At 37.4% G+C, this 20187-nt stretch overlaps 1 protein-coding gene across 1 annotated transcript in view; it reads left to right on the forward strand.

Moving 5' to 3' along the window:
- Window positions 1-4488: 4488 nt before the first annotated feature.
- The window catches only part of LOC108575270 (potassium channel subfamily T member 2), a gene marked incomplete at its 5' end in the record, with an annotated part of 22500 nt that continues 6801 nt past the window's right edge, over window positions 4489-20187 (forward strand). Inside the window, 11 exons of the mRNA XM_017938026.1 lie at window positions 4489-4672; window positions 7704-7868; window positions 8116-8336; window positions 9059-9256; window positions 9349-9575; window positions 10266-10784; window positions 12428-12589; window positions 13413-13566; window positions 15493-15501; window positions 19650-19755; window positions 19836-19963. Of these exons, the coding sequence (XP_017793515.1) occupies window positions 4489-4672; window positions 7704-7868; window positions 8116-8336; window positions 9059-9256; window positions 9349-9575; window positions 10266-10784; window positions 12428-12589; window positions 13413-13566; window positions 15493-15501; window positions 19650-19755; window positions 19836-19963 (2073 nt within the window). The remainder of the gene's footprint in view (window positions 4673-7703; window positions 7869-8115; window positions 8337-9058; window positions 9257-9348; window positions 9576-10265; window positions 10785-12427; window positions 12590-13412; window positions 13567-15492; window positions 15502-19649; window positions 19756-19835; window positions 19964-20187) is intronic.

Here is a 20187-nt window from a genome sequence, read left to right on the forward strand (position 1 = left end):
CCTCTCGGCAACAAAGTTGCAAACGCGTTCTCGGTTTGCAACTTTGTTGTCTCGGAAATTTGCACATTGTTGCAAGACGCGCCGTTTTGCAACATTGTGCAATTTTCGGGAGCGACTCTCGGCAACAAAGTTGCAATCGCGATTACCTCCTTTGCAACTTTGTGTCGCGCGCGGGCTCCCGAAAAAGCACATTGTTGCAAACGCGTTCTGGGTTTGCAACTTTGTTGTCCCGAAAATTTCACGTTGTTGCACGACGCCCCGTTTTGCAACAATGTGCAATTTTCGGGAGCGATTCACGCAACAAAGTTGCAACTCTCCCAAATAATGATTTAGATGGTAGTTCATCATTGTTGGAAGTTTTAAATAGAACATTGCATGCTTTAACCTAATAAAATAGCTTAAATTGTTAATTTCGTATTGAATTAACAATTGCAGCGCGATTCTCTCTTTTGCAACTTTGTGAAACGCGTAATTTTTGAAACGTACGTATTTTCGTTTGTAACGCTGTACGGCATGCAAAACATTGTTGTATGCAATACTTTGTACGCATATCATTGCCACAAGCATTTACTTGAATACTTGTGTTTAAATGAAAAAGTTCTGAGTCATATTTTCAACTTATTCATCTCTATGGAAAATAAAGGGTGTCCCGTAACTCCTCGAACACCCGGAAATGGGGGGTTGCTGGGAATAACGGATAACGAATAAAAGTATCGAACAGAGTTATTAAACGAATTACTTGTTATTCATAAAAAAGAAAAAAAATACCTCTTGTAGATCAATGTCAATGATACACACGCTGAAAATTTCATCGAAATTGGTGGATGGAGAAACAAGCAACAGACATCGAAAGATGTAAGAATCTGCAGATTTATTACAGTTTTACGCCGAAAGTCGTGATAGTGCGATTTTCATAATCTTTAGCCGTTTGTAGTTCATAGAAACATTAACCGATTTCGATGAAATTTTCAGCGTGTGTATAGTTGACATAGATCTACAAAACGTATTTTTTAGATTTTCATTCCGAGCTCAGATAAAAAAGTTGTAAAAACGACCTTCGCTATTTTCTTCGCGATTCCGACTAATTGCAGTTTTTTCAAAAATTTATACAAACGTCGGAATGACGGCCAAAAACCATTTCTCTAAGCCTTTATAAAAACAGCAGTGCAAAGTCAAATTTTCTTGACAACGATCGAGAACCGAGAAGTCACGCGTACGCATTTGTTCGATCGCGCGCGGATGAGTCTCCGTTCTCCGCCCCTGAGCGCGGGCTCTACGCGCGCTGTAATTGGCCAGTGTTTTTCGTTGATAATTCAAAAACGAAGCTTCAAATTGTATTTTGGAAGAGGAAAAAGTTGTTCAGAGTCACCCCAGCAACCCCCCATTTCCGGGTGTTCGAGGAGTTACGGGACACCCTGTATAGTGGCTTCAAGAAGATTGTATTTTTATCTGAATGAAAAAAAGTATGTTTAGAATTTAGATAGAAGTACAAAATTACACAATTTAAATAATTGATAGCGTAAGGTAAGCAGAAATCGTGAATTAATTGTTTTTAAATCCTGGACGCTTTAAAAACGTTAATCGAAATTTCGAAACGAAACCTTAATCCAAGATACATATTTCTCATAAAGTTCTGCAGATTTTCCAGCAGACATCACCGCGATCGGTCATGAAAATCGTTTTTCCACAAATTAAGAAGAGCGAAACGCGCGTTAGGATAATCCTTGGAAATCTTCCTTTTTCGAATATATCGTTCACCGACTAAATTAAAATTTTCAATTTTCGTTCTCTAATACTTCGTCCTACCCATAACTTTCTACCTATACGACTGATCTTCCACGTTCATTTAACTCTGCAATATTTCTCCACCGAGGATTCTCGCTATTTATTTCGTCGATCTAACAAACAAGGCGCGCAACGATTCGACTCGGTTACAGAATTGAATCGATACCCCGTGCACGACGGGGCAAATTCTATCAAACAGCGATTCTCCCGATGAAAAATAAAACTGCAATAACCGTGAATCACCGAAGATATGTGACCTGTCGATCCCATTTCTCTGGATCACAGTAAAATTACACACACCACCTTGACAGACGTGTATTTATAGCTGGGACAGCCAGGTAGATTAATCAAAATCTTCGGCCAGTTTATCGAACCTCGTTAAATCCCATCTGTACCGTCTGCGTTCAGAAACGGGCAGACTCGCCGACTTTTGGCCGAGGGAAAGAAGAGAAGAAAAAAAAGGGAGAAAAACATCCGCCATTTTATCTCGATCGACGCCAGGTGACCCGTGATATCGATATCACGGCAATAACAACAGTAACAGGCGTGCAAACGATTTCGAGAGAGGATACACCCTCGAAACGAGGAACACGTACGGCAGAGCTGAGAACAGTGTGGCTGTTTTTTCGCGCGCGTCCACGCAGTCGAACGCGAAACGAAAAACGTCCAATTAAAAAAGCAATATTGCTCCTCTTCTCTCAATGTTCACCTGTCTTTTTTTCTCTCTGTATTTTGCTCGACTCGTTGCGAATATTGACCGGTATCGATCGGAGGAAGCTGTAAATCGTAACGTTTGTTTATATACACGTACATATGTCGGACAGATAATTGAGAATTAACGCTAGTTCGACGTCGACGTGTGTTAATAATTGTAACGTGTCAATATGTAAATGTGAAACGTGCCTGTACATTGCTTTCGTTTAATTTGAAAAAATAATTGGATACCTATTTCTACGATACGTCGAATGGGGGAGCGAGAATATGCGGCGAAAAAGTGGGTATATTTGTTTCGAAACATTATTTACAGCGGGGGAAATAATGAAAAATAGGAGATTTTTTTTTTAAACGAAGAAAATTGGCGACGATCGTGTATAACGGATCTCCGGTTACACGAGAACGAATGTAAACCACCGGGTTCATTAGTTGAAACTTTATTGAATTTTAAGTAGGAGAAGATACGGAGTCAGCGGATAGAATGGTAATGAGAGCACGATTTAGCACTCGGGAACTCTTTCGAAAAACTGCTTTGACTGTGGAATTTTATGAGGGGGAACCGAAGAAAGTAAATCTTTGTAGAGTTAGTCCTTTGAGGCTAGTACACTTATAAATTCCAGCATCGGTAACAAAAGCGGCAGGAATTCTCGAAATTGGATTTCGACGATCGGGAAACTCTTTAAATTTCCCATCGGAATACCGAAAAAGAACGACCTGTCGACAGTATTTACAAACATTTTGCCAAAGCAATTTCTTCGAACATTAGAGGGTCGACAGGTTGTCAGTTGCATGGATTGCCAAAGAAATACGCCGAATATTCGTGATACATTCGAAACTCAAACAACTCGTAGAATTACGAGGTTACAACGTTACGAAGAAAGCAACTCGTTTAAAGGATCGCGATAAAACGGTGGAGGGGAAAAGCAATTCACGCAAATATAACTCGATACTGATATGAAAACGGGGCCGCATGCATAATGAAACCGAGCCGTTTGTAAATGTTCTTCGTTAAGGGGGCGGCTTGCTTTCTCCTCCAATGATCCTCCAAGTTTCTACGATCTTTTTTGCTCCCTCGAAGATGAAAGGGACCTCGACGGGGTCCCTTCATCCTCGAGAAGAACGACTAATTGTACGATCGGTTCAGAATCATGCATTCAACGGCGCAGACTCAAATTACTCGCGTCTCGAGCGCGGTGATTTCAATAGGCGGTGAGGGTGGAAGGGTAATCGCGCGATTCCAGACGACAAGACTTTTCAATTTACACGTGTGCCGGGGATTATTTTCAGGAAATCCCACGTGAGTGGGTTTGAGGCGGGGAAGTGATTAACAACAGCGATCTTTATTTCCATTGCTTTGCACTGGTTTCTTGTCACTCTGTCTTTTTCACACTGCCTCATATGTATTTATCTTTTAGACTCTTTCGTTCTTTCAGTTCCACATTCTCTCTCTGTTACAATTTTCTTTTTTTTTTTATTCTGTAGAGTCATTTCTCGTAGACATTCAGTCGCGTTCATTTAAACCCTTGGGTGGCCACGCACCCTTAGTTTATACGATATTCTGATGTATCGTTGTGCCCGAAGCACTCTTCTTTGCACCTCTATCGCTCTTTCTCAAACTCTTTTTTTACGTCTCTATTGCTCTGATCCAAACACGCTTCTATCGCTCTGACCAAAGTACTCTTCTTTTGCACGTCTATCACTCTTTCTCAAACATTCTTCTTTTGCACCTCTATCGCTCTGTCTCAAAAGTCTCATCTTTCACAGCTCTCTCTCTCTCTCTCTCTCTGAGCCGAACACTCTTCTTTTGCACTTCTATTGATCCGACACAAACACTCTTCTCTTATACCTCTGTCGCTCTGACCAAAACACTCTTCTTTCGCACATCTATCGCTTTAACCCAAACATCCCTCGGTCACGCTTGCTACTCTAGCGTACTCTGATTCGCTACAAACATTCACACGAAACTTCCATTCCCACATGTGTTTACAGCGTATGCGGGATCCAACACTTCCAGAGAGCGGGGCACAGGCATCTGAATCTGTTTCAAAGCACATACTACGTTGTAGTCACGTTTTCTACGGTCGGTTACGGGGACTTTGTACCTGATATTTGGCCCTCGCAGCTTTACATGGTCATCATGATCTGCGTTGCTCTTATAGTTCTACCTACTCAGGTATGTATAATTCTTCGAACAATCTAATTTTGCTTATATCGTCGATTTTATTTAACTCACAAACAATGGGGATAAAATTGAGGGAAAAATGTGTATTTTACCGATTGAATTTTAGAACGAATTGGTTTGAAAAGAAAACATTTGGAGAGAATTGAAATGTGACGAGAAATAGTAATATCTGCTTTAATATTTGGAGCGAGCAAATAACAAAATACAGCATTTTTGAAACAAATTTAAAGAAAAATTGACGATGAGATATTTTGCAAACGCTGGTAATTTCCTGAAAATTAACGACCAACGGACTCATATTTTCTATACCGGAATAATCTGCAATTGCGCTGCGAAACAAACGGAGACAAAAATGTTGTCGCTTTATTCTCACGTTAATTTTACGTATATAATAAAAATATCCATTTTCTCGGCAAGTTTATTCACCGGAATATCATCGAAGCGATCATTTTTACGGTAGTTGACGCGATCTTCCACTGTACAGAGTTCTACAGAGGCAGAAAGTATTCGGCTATTATTTCCTGCTATTCACAGCCTAGGGAATATTTATTGCGCCGTGAATTACTGATCCCGTAAAACTTTATTTCCCTTTTAACGACGAATGTTACTGGAGAAATGACGCGCGCGTTTCCCGACAGTCGTAAAAGTGCCATCGATTCTGCCTTGATCATTGTCTTACGAAAATCTAAAGACCGATGACGTCGCGAGACTTTTATATGCAGGGAACTTAATGGCTGGGAAATAAAAGAGCTATATACCGCTGGTGGTTATGTTGATGAACGTGAATTTCTACACAAAGTTTAAAATCCCGTACAAATGTCACGAAAGTTCAATCTCTACCTAATAGAGGATCTCAGAAACAAATGAACAGTTCTTAAATCAAAAATTATACAACTTCTCTCTTCCGTCAGTTCAAATCAAATCTTTTCGTTTTCACGTTGATTATAATTTTGAAGAAATGCTGAAACAAATAAGTTGGACTATTTCTACAGCCCCAAAAAGCACATAGAGGCACTCTAACTTGGATTTCGAAGACAATTGTACAATTGTGAAATTTTTATTTTGCATTAATTAAAATAAAATCTTTTCGTTTTCACGTTGATTATAATTTTGAAGAAATGCTGAAACAAATAAGTTGAACTATTTCTACAGCCCCAAAAAGCACATAGAGGCACTCTAACTTGGATTTCGAAGACAATTGTACAATTGTGAAATTTTTATTTTGCATCAATTAAAATAAAATCTTTTCGTTTTCACGTTGACTATAATTTTGAAGAAATGCTGAAACAAATAAGTTGAACTATTTCTACAGCCCCAAAAAGCACATAGAGGCACTCTAACTTGGATTTCGAAGACAATTGTACAATTGTGAAATTTTTATTTTGCATCAATTAAAATAAAATCTTTTCGTTTTCACGTTGATTATAATTTTGAAGAAATGCTGAAACAAATAAGTTGAACTATTTCTACAGCCCCAAAAAGCACATAGAGGCACTCTAACTTGGATTTCAAAGACAATTGTACAATTGTGAAATTTTTATTTTGCATCAATTAAAGTAAAATCTTTTTGTTTTCATATCGGCTATAATTTTGAAAAAATGTTGAAACAAATGTATTAGACTATTTCTATAGCTCCACAAAGCACCTAAAGCTTAATGCTTAAAGAGTGAAAAACATTTTAAAACACCTGGAAAAATAAGAAATTGTTAGACGAGAGATTTTAGTTCTGCAAGTTTTACTTTTAATTTTAAAACGACAATTTGCAATGGAAAATATATTTAACCGACCTAGTGACACCTCTGACGCAAAATTAGCAATTACGTCACGTAACACAGTACACGCACTATTTCTGTAATAGTAAACATAACTGTAAATGAAAGACGTAAGTACTCATTCTCATAAATAAACGTTGTTCCTACGCTATGATTAAATCCGTTGACGTAAAAGCAAGTATCGTTGCACGCAAAGCTCGATTACTTGTCAAGAATTCATAAGATTCAGGCGTAGAACGCAGGGTTAACAATCTAATTAATGGACGTCAGTAACAAACGCATAATTAAATCCCTCGGAGGGCAGAATCTGACCTAAATACGTTATCCTACTTGTTGACCCAGGTCATTGACTAATGACAGAGGATGGTATCAAAGGCTAGATGTCAGTCGATGATGGAAATTTCGATGACAGCGATAACAGTGCGATTCATCTGTCAAATCTGTCGATGGCACGTGATGCTCGAATCCTCTGATTAAGAGAATCCTCGGATGTACTGTGTACAGTGGATTGAAATTCGTGAAATTTGATAGATTAATATTTCTCTCGCGCATTATTAAAATGTAGCAGTGAAAAGTATGTTTTTGAAAAAAACAGCGATCTGACTTCTGAGAAAAGGTGTTATTCATAAAAAAAACGGTGGCAAAATGTAGATAAACATTCTCTAAACACTTTCTAAAAATCCTGTGTGAGAAATTAAGGGAAAAGTATTTTTTATGTTGAAATAAAAACACTTATTCCTCGTGAACTATCTTCTTTTTCACTCAAAGGGTACTGTTGATGAAAAATGGTGGCAAAAGATGGAAGATATTCTCTCAACACTTTCCAAAAATTCTGCGTGAAAAATTCACTTTTTCAGACTTTTGTCATTTTCAGTGTAGAATAATTTCACTAAATTAAATCCAGGTCAATTTTTCTATATTTTCATGCTTAAAAATTTACGTAAATTTCATTTTTATTGTTACGTGCGCTGAAAGAGATACATCCTTTTCACTGCAGAATAATTTCACTGATTAACGTTTATAATTACGAAAATTTTGAAAATTTCTGTGAACATTAGTTTCATCGTATGAATTGAAAAAGATGTACAGGTCAATTTTTAAATTTGTTAGCACACAACTGATAGGGAGGTATAGCTCAAGAGATACCTAATTGGATAAAAAAAAAAAGGCCGAGCCATAAAATAACGCTGCAATAAACAAATGGCTGGCAAATAGCCAGCAAATGGTGACATCTTTTACTTTTCTGACAGTTCGAGCAGTTGGCTTTCACGTGGATGGAAAGGCAGAAGCTAGGTGGCTCGTATTCCTCGCACCGAGCGCAAAGTGAAAAACACGTGGTGGTCTGCAGTACGACACTGCAAGCCGACACCATCATGGATTTTCTAAATGAATTTTACGCTCACCCCCTGCTACAGGTGAGAAACTCGATCGTGCAATTACTCTTTGCCATCTCGATTCCCTTCTCTCGATGTTCCTTCATTCATTATTATTGCACTTTTATCAAAATTTCGAATACGATTTCAATAGCGTGTCAATTCATCCTCTTGCGATAATATGTTATCCTACTCGCCATTTTTTTTTTTGATTCTATTATAAAATGTAAAAGATTTCAAGTGGCTACATCGTCCGACGAAAATTTCATAAATTCTCAATTACGTTTAGGACTATTACGTGGTGCTATTGTCACCTATGGAACTGGATACCACGATGAGAATGATTTTACAAGTGCCCATTTGGGCGCAGAGGGTAATCTATATTCAGGGCTCGTGTTTGAAAGATAGCGATCTAACTAGAGCCAGAATGAACGAGGCAGAAGCTTGCTTCGTTCTTGCTGCTAGGAATTACGCCGACAAAACCGCTGCTGACGAGCACACAATACTTAGGTTAGTCTCGTTCCCAAGGAATAAAAATGGTACTAAAGGTGTCTTTGATATATCAAGCGTGAAAATGAATTCTTTCCGATTTTTTGGTACAATCGAAGTTTTATCAAAAAAAAAGAATAAAAACAGATCCGAATCGTCGGAATAATTTTCATTATTCTTGATGACCTTTTGACATTTTTCTAGCAGCTTGCAAGTATACTGTGGCGGGTACGTCGTTGCCAACAAACCCTTACCGAACCTTGTTCTATTCTTCTATTCAGATTTTAGTTTCCGCTCTTTCGTCTCTCCCCGGGTTAAGACTCGCCTTCGTCCTCGAGTAGCCTAAGAAGCGCACATGTGCCATCCAGGTTCGCACGAGGACGAACCACTTTCCACCATTTCCTCCACTTCTATCTTTATCTATCGCTACTCCTGTCTCCCTGTCCTAACGATATAAAAACCCAGTACGCCTACTCCTCCGGTCAGTTTTTCCTTTACCAACCATCGCGACGTACCCGCCGAACTGCTGCAGCCGGGACAATTAACGAATAACATTGTACGCCGACCATTACGCTTGGATCTTCATAAGTTGAGGCGAAAACGGTGCAACGGCGTTCCTCATCCACCTCAATACTATCGCGATAGAAACTCAATGGCCAGTTATGCGAATCAAGTCGGAAAGAATTCATTTCTACGCCTGATAAAATATGGAACAGTATCATTTTGGAAATTATCGTTAATAGGTCGTGGGCAGTGAAGGATTTTGCACCAAATGTTCCTCAGTACGTTCAAATTTTCCGTCCGGAGAACAAGCTTCACGTGAAATTCGCGGAGCATGTGGTATGCGAAGACGAATTCAAGTACGCCCTTTTGGCAAACAATTGCACGTGTCCCGGTGCTTCAACCTTGGTTACCCTTCTGTTGCACACTTCCAGAGGACAGTAAGTTGAACGTTGTATTTTTCCATAGAAAAAAAAAAGAAAATTGATGGAAGAAAATAAGAAGAATGGTTTGGTTTGGTGTTTCTTTTCAGAGAGGGACAACAGTCGCAGGAAGAATGGCACAGGCTATACGGAAAATGTTCCGGAAACGAGATTTATCACATTATCCTAGGCGATTCCCGGTTTTTCGGCGAGTACGAGGGCAAATCCTTTACTTACGCGTCCTTCCATAGTCATCGTAAATACGGGGTGGCATTGGTCGCGGTCAGACCGGCGGAACTTCCGGAGTTTTACGAGGATACCATCCTCCTGAATCCTGGTAACTTCATTATACTATATTTACGTCCCTTTTCGGACATTAGAACAATACCGTTCCTTCTTACTTTTGGCAAAATACTCCTGTTTTTACATTGAACCCTAATTTCAAATTTTATTCATTTGTACACAAGATTACATTATTTTCAAAAATCCCATGACCTACCAATTAAAGCCTCGATTGAAATTCGAATCTACCAAGGCAGTAATACATTAACCCTAGTAAAGCCTAAGCTATTGGAAGGTTGAAAAATTAAAATTATTAAAATTATCACAATTTACGTTCTGACACAAAAACAGATTATAGGCTGCGCAAGATTTTCCAACAAAAACAGAGCTAAAGTAAAAGGCTCCGTAGACGAGATCTAATTTAATTAAAAAAAAAATTGTCTGAATATTCATCCAAGAAATACAATTACCTTCCGACCCAAAAACAGATTACCACCTGCGCAACCTATTTTACAAAAAAGAAAAAAAAAATAACTGAAGTTCAAAACTTTCTGGTCATTTCTCTACCCTTCATCGAGGTTCCCGGTGTTAATAACAGAGTAGGATCTCCCGTGAGCTCCTCGTTAAACAGATCCCAGGTCAGTTCATTAAATTCCTAGACACACCTACCCCACGGATCCATAATCCACCGGGCAACCCAACAATTTCCTCGAATCCTGTCTAATTAACCCCATTTTACCGGAAGGTCCGCGTCACATAATGAAGAAGACGGACACCTGCTACTACATGAGCATCACGAAGGAGGAGAACTCGGCGTTCGTGGTGGCTAACAACCAGACCGGAAGCGGCGTGGAGGGCATGCAAGTGGTGGTCGAGACGAAGACAGACGGGACAGGGAATGCAAACAGCAGTTCGACCAGCAACACGACCACCAACAACACCACCACCACGATGAATTCGGGAACGGGTGCCGGTACCACGACGACAACCACCACGATCTCTACCAGCTGCACGATTGCCGGCGGTGATGGGAACGGTACAGCAAACAAGCCCGGTGCAAACGAGCACCATCGTTATTCCAACCGTTGTAACAATGCGCTGAACGAAACAGCTTGCTGCAGACAGGAGACGACCTGCACGGGGCCCCGTGGACAGACCGTACACGGTACACAGGCACACAGGGCCCCACAGGTTATTTTACAGGTCCTCCCTAGCACGCCCACACCACTCGAACACCACAACATACTCGCATCCGATGTCCACCGTGAGTGTCGCATGCGCTTGCCCTTATCTTCCTTTTTTATTCAATTTTCTCTTCTTACTAGTTTTTCACGCTATCGATTCCTCCTTCTTCTCTTATTTTCCTCCTTTTTTTCTGTCTCGATCTCTGTCTCTCTGTGTTTTTCTCTCTGTATGACTGCGCGATATTTTTGTGCTCTGATGTATCGTTTTTTTTTTTCGTTTTCTTTTTTTTCGCGTGCGTCCACGGAAGGGTTGATTTATGGAGAATTATTAGCGTGGATATTTTTTGAGGCGATCAATTGTACTCGTACCGGGGAAGTTGTTTTGTTTTTCTTCTTTGCTTTACGGTGGACGTTTTGGCCGGAGATAAATTGAATTAATTGTTCGCGTTCAATTTGAATGATTTGTATGACGCGGTGGTAATAAACGATGTCCCGCCGTAAGAGTGTATTGATCAAATTAGTGACGTGTAGGGGTGCGAGTACGAAGAGTTTAATCGGGGGTATTTTGGAGAAATTTTTTCGTAAATTCGTAGCGTGTATGTAGAGTGTTTTTGTAGATTGCTTTAATCGATGCTAATCATTGATTATCGTTTCTGTCGTGTTGTAGCTGAGTTGTAATTTTGCATGCAGTAAATTGAAATGCAATGTTTCAATGTTACATTGCTTTCTTTTTTGTGACTTGTGCTTTACAAGAAAAGTATTTTCATGCATTAATTCGTTAAGTCATACCGTAAATAGAAGTGTGAATTAGAAGCCTGGGCTTTAGCATGATTTTGTGATTTATGGCAGGAATTATTTTTTTTACCATTTGTAATTACCATAGTTGCATGTTATTGGAGAAAATACGCATGTTTAGCACTCTACGATAATGCGTTAACTCGAATTAAGTACACTGCGACAAATCTTGTGTAACCCATTTATTTCCAGGTTCGAAATTAGGGTAGGTATGAGAATTGAAAAGCAATCAACTCCTTAAAATTAAGTGAATTAGAAATGTAATTCGGTAAAGTTCTTTCACGTGTATATAATTTAAAAACCACCAATAAATGGATTAAACAAACCCACACGACACAAAGTAGCTTTGAAGATTACGAGAGGGAAGGACCTCGGGTTGCAATAATCACCGATCAAAGTAAAGAAGCTGCCATTGCTTTGCACTATATTATCGAATACGTAGAAAAGCATCGTAATTGAAAGTTACGATTTCTTAATATACTTTTCGGCACCGTTTGTATTCTACCGAAAATTGAACGAAAAGCCAAGAAAGAAGGATATTTTACAGAAACGTATTGTCGTCGATTAGTAAACAACAAACATAATGTATCAATTCTAACCAATGCAAAAAGTCTGAAATTCGTGGAATATCTGGGAGATATTTTTTTTCCTTTGAAAGATAGTTTCTTCCTCTCACATGGACATCGATATATCGAAACAGTCGACTCTTTGCATTCGTGTTAAACATCGAAAATCTAGCCTTGAGTTGTTTCTACCAAGTATTGTAGAATTGATGTTCCTTGCAGAATACTTTAAGAATGAAATATTTTTACTCTTCTCCCTTCGTCACTCACCATAAATTCTATCTCTTTTCCAACGTAGAACTTCCGTAGGATTTCTAAGTAACACGTGTAAATGGTTTTTTAGTAACAGATCCTTAATTTTGCAGCAACCTATCTAGATCCAGGAGGATTCGCAGATTCGCGTCAGTGCTTGAAAGATGGAGGATCCACGCCGCAGACGCCAATCACCGGAAACCACTTGGACGTTCCCAGATCCATCGAGCCAAATCCAAATCTGCTCAGCCCTGAAATTCTTACACAAAGAAGAGGTAAGTTGACGATTGAGATCACTATCGTTTGTCACACTCCGTGAATCATACGCAAATTCGTCTGCAAGAGTAATTCTGGTCAGGTGTCAGTAGTACAAGTCAACCATTAGAGCTACAAAACATATTTTATAAAGAAATCTATTCAGCAAGAATAATTCTGGTCAGGTGTCAGTAGTACAAGTCAACTATTAGAGCTGCAAAATATATTTTACAAAGAAATCTGTTCAGCAAGAATAATTCTGGTCAGATGTAAGTAGTATAGGTCAACCAATGCAGTTATAAGATATATTTCACAAAGAAATCTATTCAGCAAGAATAATTCTCGTCAGATGTAAGTAGTATAGGTCAACCAATAGAGTTATAAGATATATTTCACAAAGAAATCTATTCAGCAAGAATAATTCTGGTCGGGTGTAAGTAGTATAGGTCAATCATTAACTCTACAAGATATATTTCACAATGAAATCTATTCAAAAATCGTATGAAATTACTCGCCTTCGATTCCTTTCAAACTTTGCATATTTATAGATTGCAAGTAGTTGAGTACATCCATATGGGTTTTAAATAGACTTCTCTTCACAGCTAGAGAAAACATTGTTTAACTGTCCTTCCAGTAAAGTTTCAAAACACAATCGTACAATTAAGAATATAAAAAAATTAATTTTATAAAAATTGTCTGACAATTGAAATATATATATATATTTCTTTTCTAACATTACATTAACAAATTAAATTAAATTACATACGAATCGTTGAAATAAAGCCACAGTTATCATACAGTTCACTTCCAACGTAAAAATGTCTCGTAACCGATTTATTACAGGAAGCAGAAGGCCAAGTATCTTACCGGTGCCAGACATGCTGACGAGCTCAACGTTACATCTTCCCGGTCAAGAATCTTTAGACCACGAAGGCGACGAATCCGAGGACGAAATGGACGACGACGTCCCATGGAGATCGCCCAGCGAGAAGATAGCGTAAGTATGATCAGCTAGCTCACGGTCACCATTCATGTCATCCACTTTACGTCGAAGGTCGCAAGGATTGAAGGTACAAGGTCTCTCCCGCTGTATACGATATCCTTATGGATGCGTGGAAACGGATCATCGATGATATTAGATCGCTATAAATTTATAGACGTATTTATTAGATAGACGAGAAAGCTGATTTCTTCTCTTTGACCAATCTCTCTCTTTGATCTATGTACTGAAGCACGATCGTCGGATCCTTTACGAGTGAAACGATGTTGCACTGTCTCGTGCACTTGCATGGCACGGTCTCTTGTGCATCGGACGTATTTTGTGTAAACTATATTTCCTTTCTTCTCCTATTCTGAATATCGTAACAATATACCTTTCGATATTAGTTTTAAAAAGAAAATATTGGACGTTTGAAAATTATTTCCTTGCAATGGTTACTTCTTCAAATTTAACATCAAATCGTCACCTTAACCCTTTGACAGTCTAACAAAATTATGAATTTCGGTAAAAAAAATTATATTTTTATGTTATTAAAATTGTATTATTATCAATTTATATTTGTAAGATTATATTTGATAATTATGTCGTGTGTGATCATTTTTAATGCACAGGATACATAATCCTGTATCATAATTATGACAATAATATTTCGTCCTTTTCTAACTTTCTTTCTAAGAATCTCTCTTGAGCTTAATTCTTAGATTATCCAAGTTTCACATGAGATAAATTTTCAAAGGGTTAACACTACAAATAAGTATCTCAAAAGTTGACATTTTCTTAATAACTTTATCAGCTGTCACATTTTCTTGCAATCGCAATACGCTAAAAGTAGAGAACTCTAGCAAAATGCTTTGGAAATAGCAAAAGTACGTAATTTTCAAATAAACTCGTTACTTTACTAATGAATTTGAGACGTCTACTTGTTAGTATCAAGATGACGAAGTGTATATTGAATCCCTAATTCGAACGTCGCCAGTATTTTCACGAGAACACGTATCAAAGATGCCCTGTAACATCGTGCAGAGTACAGTTTTGCAATTTTCCCCAAAGCTCGATCAGATACACATAAATCAATTAAGTAAATGGAAATCTGCACGATCTTATCAGCCAGTGTCCGTTACAAGAAACAAAGTTCCACAGCCAATAGGAACTGTGCACAGTGCTCGTCCTCTATCTGCACTCTTCTCTTCTTAGATGTTACTTCCTGTGATTCTATTAGACGTGACTTAAATATATCCCACTACACCCTTTCCTGTCTAATTTCACCGAATTTTAACACTTCGACTACTGCTTCGAATAACACAATTATTTTGTGAACGAAAATTATTCCACTTCTTCGAGGATCTTATGTCGTCGAAGTGTTAAAACTCGTAAAATCTGTTTCCCATCGGATGCCGTCACATGTAACATTTCGACGATAATTTTGCGGTTGAACAGTTGAAAAGAAAAAAAAGTAAAGCCTCCGTTTGACGTGGAAACGTTGTGATATTCGAAGTGAAATTTTGCTCGAGCCTGTAAAAAGAAAAGCGTCCACGAGATTTCCATCTCGGAACGAGTAACGTCGAGCGATTTGAAAAGTTCGAGTGTCACGGTGACAAGAGACAGACAGGACGAGAAAAAAAGGTAACAAAAAAAAAAAAAGAAAAAAAAGAAGGTTTCGAGCTGGCCAAAAAGGTCGATGTCACGCCAGTTCCGTCATTCACCGACACCTGAAACACAATTAAACACAAGTTTACGTTGATGGTCGGTCTGTCCTGTCTCTCGATGCCTGTGTGCCACACTAATCGACCGTCGACGGTATTGAATCGCTGCTCGATGCTGTCCTGCCTGACACCCTGTATGTCCTCATGGATGTTTTCGATGTCTTCCTTCCTGCATCGTCTTTATGCACTGCCGTCTTCACGCACGACTTTTGCCCAGCAGTTTCAAAGGGTGAGTCTCCACGTTTTTACGCTTTCGTATAAACTGTCCTTCCTATGTCTATCGCCTTGTGTTGTCACGGGGGAACGTTTCGAATGACGATATCGAAGTCGTTGGGAAATCGCGATATCCTTGACTTTGTCTTTCTGGTGTAAGATTCCTAGAGTAAAGAGATTTCTATAAGAAATCTCCTTGGAATGAAATTTGAAATTGGCTGTTTTTTAGCGATTCGTTATGTTTTAACGTTAGAATTTGTCAGTTTGTTGTGTTTTAGGAATTAACAGTTTGCAATGGTTTGTTTTGAGAAATTAGAAATTTGCAATGGTTTGCTTAGGAAAATTAGAAATTTGCAGGTTTCTTTGAAAGGTTAAAAATGTGCAATGATTTGCTTTGGGAAATTACAAATTTGCAATGGTATGCTTTGGAAAATTAAAAATTTGCAATGGTTTGCTTAGGAAAATTAGAAATTTGCAGTTTTCTTTGAAAGGTTAAAAATGTGCAATGATTTGCTTTGGATAATTACAAATTTGCAATGGTATGCTTTGGAAAATTAAAAATTTGCAATGGTTTGCTTAGGAAAATTAGAAATTTGCAGTTTTCTTTGAAAGGTTAAAAATCTGCAATGATTTGCTTTGGAAAATAGAAAATTTGCACTGGTATGCTTTGGAAAATTAAAAGTTTGCAATGGTGTACTTTGAAAAGTTAGAAATTTGCAATCGTATGCTTTGAAAAATTTTAAATTTACAGTCATTTGTTTTGAAAAATTAGAAATTTGCAAACGTTCGCATGGAAAATTGAAAAATTTGCAAACGTTCACTTCGGAAAATAAAAAATTTAGTTTTCTTAAAAAAATTAAAAATTCGCATTCGTTTGTTTTGAAAAATTAGAAATTTGCAAACGTTCGCATGGAGAATTGAAAAATTTGCAACCGTTCGCCTTGGAAAATTAAAAGTTTGCAAGCGTTCGCTTTGAAAAGTTAAAAATTCCCAATCGTTTGCATTAGAAAATAAACAATATGCAATCGTTCGCCTCGAAAAATTAAAAATCTGCAGTAATTTGCTTCCAAACCTTAAAACTAAAATTCTCCAATTTATTCTCTTCTATTCCGATTAATTTTCCCCCCAACGATCGCCTACAATACACTGGAAAAGGCATTACTATTAACTCTACCAGCCTAAAACCCATCGAACACTTTGAAAAAGATTCAGGGATCACCGATAAACACTCTACGTAAGATTGATTAGCGAGAAGGTTTCCAGCAGCGTGCACATTTCAGTGGGAAGTTGTGCCGCGCGCGCGAGATCGCGAGAAGTGCCGCGGAAGAAACGCGGCGGAGAAAGTTGATAAAGAGGGTCGCGTAGATACGCAGCATCGGAATTTGTTAACTGATTGAAGCAGAATTTAATCGTCTACACTCTGTACGCTGAAGTTCGCTGTTTAATTTCGCTCGTTGAACCGCCTCGCAGCGGAATGAACTTTCAAATTGAAGTTGAGTATTCTGATGCGAAACGTGCGGCGATGTGAAGTGAATGAAGTTACGAAAATGTTAGACGTGGCCGAACTGAACTTTCCAACATGCTGGATTGATCAGTGCGAATGGGATTTTCCAGTAAGCAGGAAATTTCCTTTGACAAAAAAAAAAATCTATTTCTTCTCGCTACTTTTCACAACTGCTTCCTTCAGAAATCGTAAACACTTTCTAATACGAATTATCTGTCTCGTAACTTCGTCTATTTTTTTAATTTAACAACCAAGTGTCATACGCGTGACAAATTTTAATTATCTTCGTGTGATCGGTAAAATATCACTGTTAAATCTCACTGTTTTTTCAAATTTAAACACACTTTACATATTCGCACTTTTTCACGTTGAATTCACGCTTTCGTTATTTCACACGAGCAATGTTTACATTTTACCCATTTTTCTAAATCTAATAATTTCCCAGATATTCCATAATATATGAAAAAAATTACAATTGTTTTCTTTTTAAATTACGCCATTTATAAGTTTCACAAAAATCAACGATTCACATTTGAGAACTTATACTCCTACATTGAGAATTTATATTCCTTGTAAAAGAGAAAAAGTTTGCAACGAAATTAAACACATTTTATGTATTCACACTTTTTCACGTTGAACTCACGCTTCAATTATGCCACACGAATATTATAATACCAATAACCAATTTTTACATTTTATCCATTTCTCTAAATCTAATAATTTCCCAGATATTCCACCAAACATACAAAAAAATAAGAAATTTTTTCGTTTTAAATTACGCCATTTAGAAGTTTCATAAAAATCAAGGATTTACATTTGAGAACTATTCCTTGTAAAATAGAACATAACAAAATTAAGTAAAAATTGAAAAATATGTTGCTCCATATTTTTAGTCAATTTTACTCCAAGCAAATCGTACTTTTAGGTATTACACATTTGTGATCGTCGAGGCATTATTCTATAAAACCAGCACGATCCGTTTACCTGCTCTAGAAATTTCTTTTTCCCCCCGGATAACGTCGTGGACGTATTAATTTATGTGTATATCTTACATTCGAATCTTATGGCGCGCTATAACGTTATCGGTGCACCGACGTTCCCGAAGCAATGAACTGTATACATTTCAGTGTTCCGTACACCGTTGGATATATGCAAATGCATTTGTTCGAAGCTGAAAAATTGATCGCACGATAGTTGAACAGTTCGAACTCTGCTATTTCTGTCTTTCTTCCGCTGACTTTAATCTATCATATTTACAGTGTACCGGTAAAAAATACAGGAAAAAACTATTCTGTTATATTCCTTTTTCGATATTTCATCTGTAAATAGATGGAAATTATTTTTTAAAGAAATAGCAGAATTCTGGAGAAATGTGTTGTATGGAAATCTCGTTTTTGCATCGTGCATGTACATACGTAGTATAGAGGAACGTTTTCTTTTCATTTAATTTAACGGTTAAATTGGAAAGGGGGAATTAGAAAAGAAAAATAAGAGTTAAATAATTGAAGAAACAGATTGTACATATAATTCGTTTGAAAATTTACATATTAACGTTGCTGCATTATCGAGGAATTTTTTCTCGTGTTTCATATCGTTCGTATTTTTACCAATTCCTCGCACTTGCACACGCTTCACACTTCCTACACCTCTGAACAGTATAATAATACCACATTTTGTCGCTACATCAATGGGTATGATCAGCACGGTACAATTTACGATCGAACAATACGAGACCCATGAATCGTGGTGAAATACACTTCCCCTATTTCAGTGTAAGAAAATATACGGGTATCGAAAACTTGTGAGATAATACAGAGAAACACCGTGGATTTCTTTCGATACTGATTAATTTTCACGTGGAATGGAATACAGTAGTCCATATAGTCCTGGAAATATAATACGAGATAAGTTCCATTGACGTCGATTTTTGGGTCGAATTTAATTCACCAAAAATTGCAAAATTACAAATTCAGAATTTGAGTGTTTCTTTTCTTTTTTTTTTATCGCGGTATATGGGGACAGTAGGAATTTTTTGATCGCGTTTTGGTGCCTACTTTCGCTCTAAAATGAAGCTGTGTATTTTTATAACATGCAAACACTGTAAATTTCTTTCGATACTGATTAATTTTCACGTGGAATGGAATACAGTAGTCCATATAGTCCTGGAAATATAATACGAGATAAGTTCCATTGACGTCGATTTTTGGGTCGAATTTAATTCACCAAAAATTGCAAAATTACAAATTCAGAATTTGAGTGTTTCTTTTCTTTTTTTGATCGCGGTATATGGGGACAGTGGGAATTTTTTGATCGCGTTTTGGTGCCTACTTTCGCTCTAAAATGAAGCTGTGTATTTTTATAACACGCAAACACTGTAGATTTCTTTCGATACTGATTAATTTTCACGTGGAATGAAATAATAGCAAAATGAAGCTTTGTATTTTTGTAACACAGAAACACTATAGATTTATTTCGAATAATTTGAAAAATGAAAATCTGCATTTTCGAAGATTTTCTATTTTACGACGTTTCTTTTATATTGTTTATTTTATAATACATATTTAATTCAGAGCTTCTCATGTTTTAATGGAGGTCTAAAAGATGTCGATGCTGTTTTATGAATTATGCAAGAATTCAATCCAGTATCGACGTTGTTATAGGATCGTCAAGGGATTTCCACCTGTTTCACCCTTCATAGGCGTATCGCCGACGTTATGCTATCTACTAAAAGAAAAGAAACCACTGTGCTGTCTTCAGCTAGCACAGGTTTGTATTTCTCACATTTCAAACACGAACATTTATCTGAAATAATTCAATTCTAATTGTTAATACTTTTTCACCGTTAGGTTTGTCAACATTGTAGCTACAAGAACGCCAAGGAGTACAATTGGCAGAACAAGACCATAATCTTGGCGGCTGATTACGCCAGCAATGGGATCTATAATTTTATTATTCCTTTGAGAGCTCATTTTAGGTACATTAACATTGTTTCCTTTCAATTCTTCATTTTGACACTGTATTTCAAATAAAAATTGGAAATTTTTAAAATTGTTGTCTTTGGAAACAAATTTCGAGCCATGTATAATTTCAAAGTGAATAACGAAGTGAAAATTGCATAGTACTTTTGTAATTCTTTTGAGAGCTCATTTTAGGTACATTAAAAAAAATATCACTTCTTTCATTTCTTCTCAATTCTTT

This window comes from Habropoda laboriosa, unplaced genomic scaffold, assembly GCF_001263275.1.
Source record: "Habropoda laboriosa isolate 0110345459 unplaced genomic scaffold, ASM126327v1 scaffold244, whole genome shotgun sequence".
In the NCBI taxonomy this organism is placed as follows: Eukaryota; Metazoa; Arthropoda; class Insecta; order Hymenoptera; family Apidae; genus Habropoda; species Habropoda laboriosa.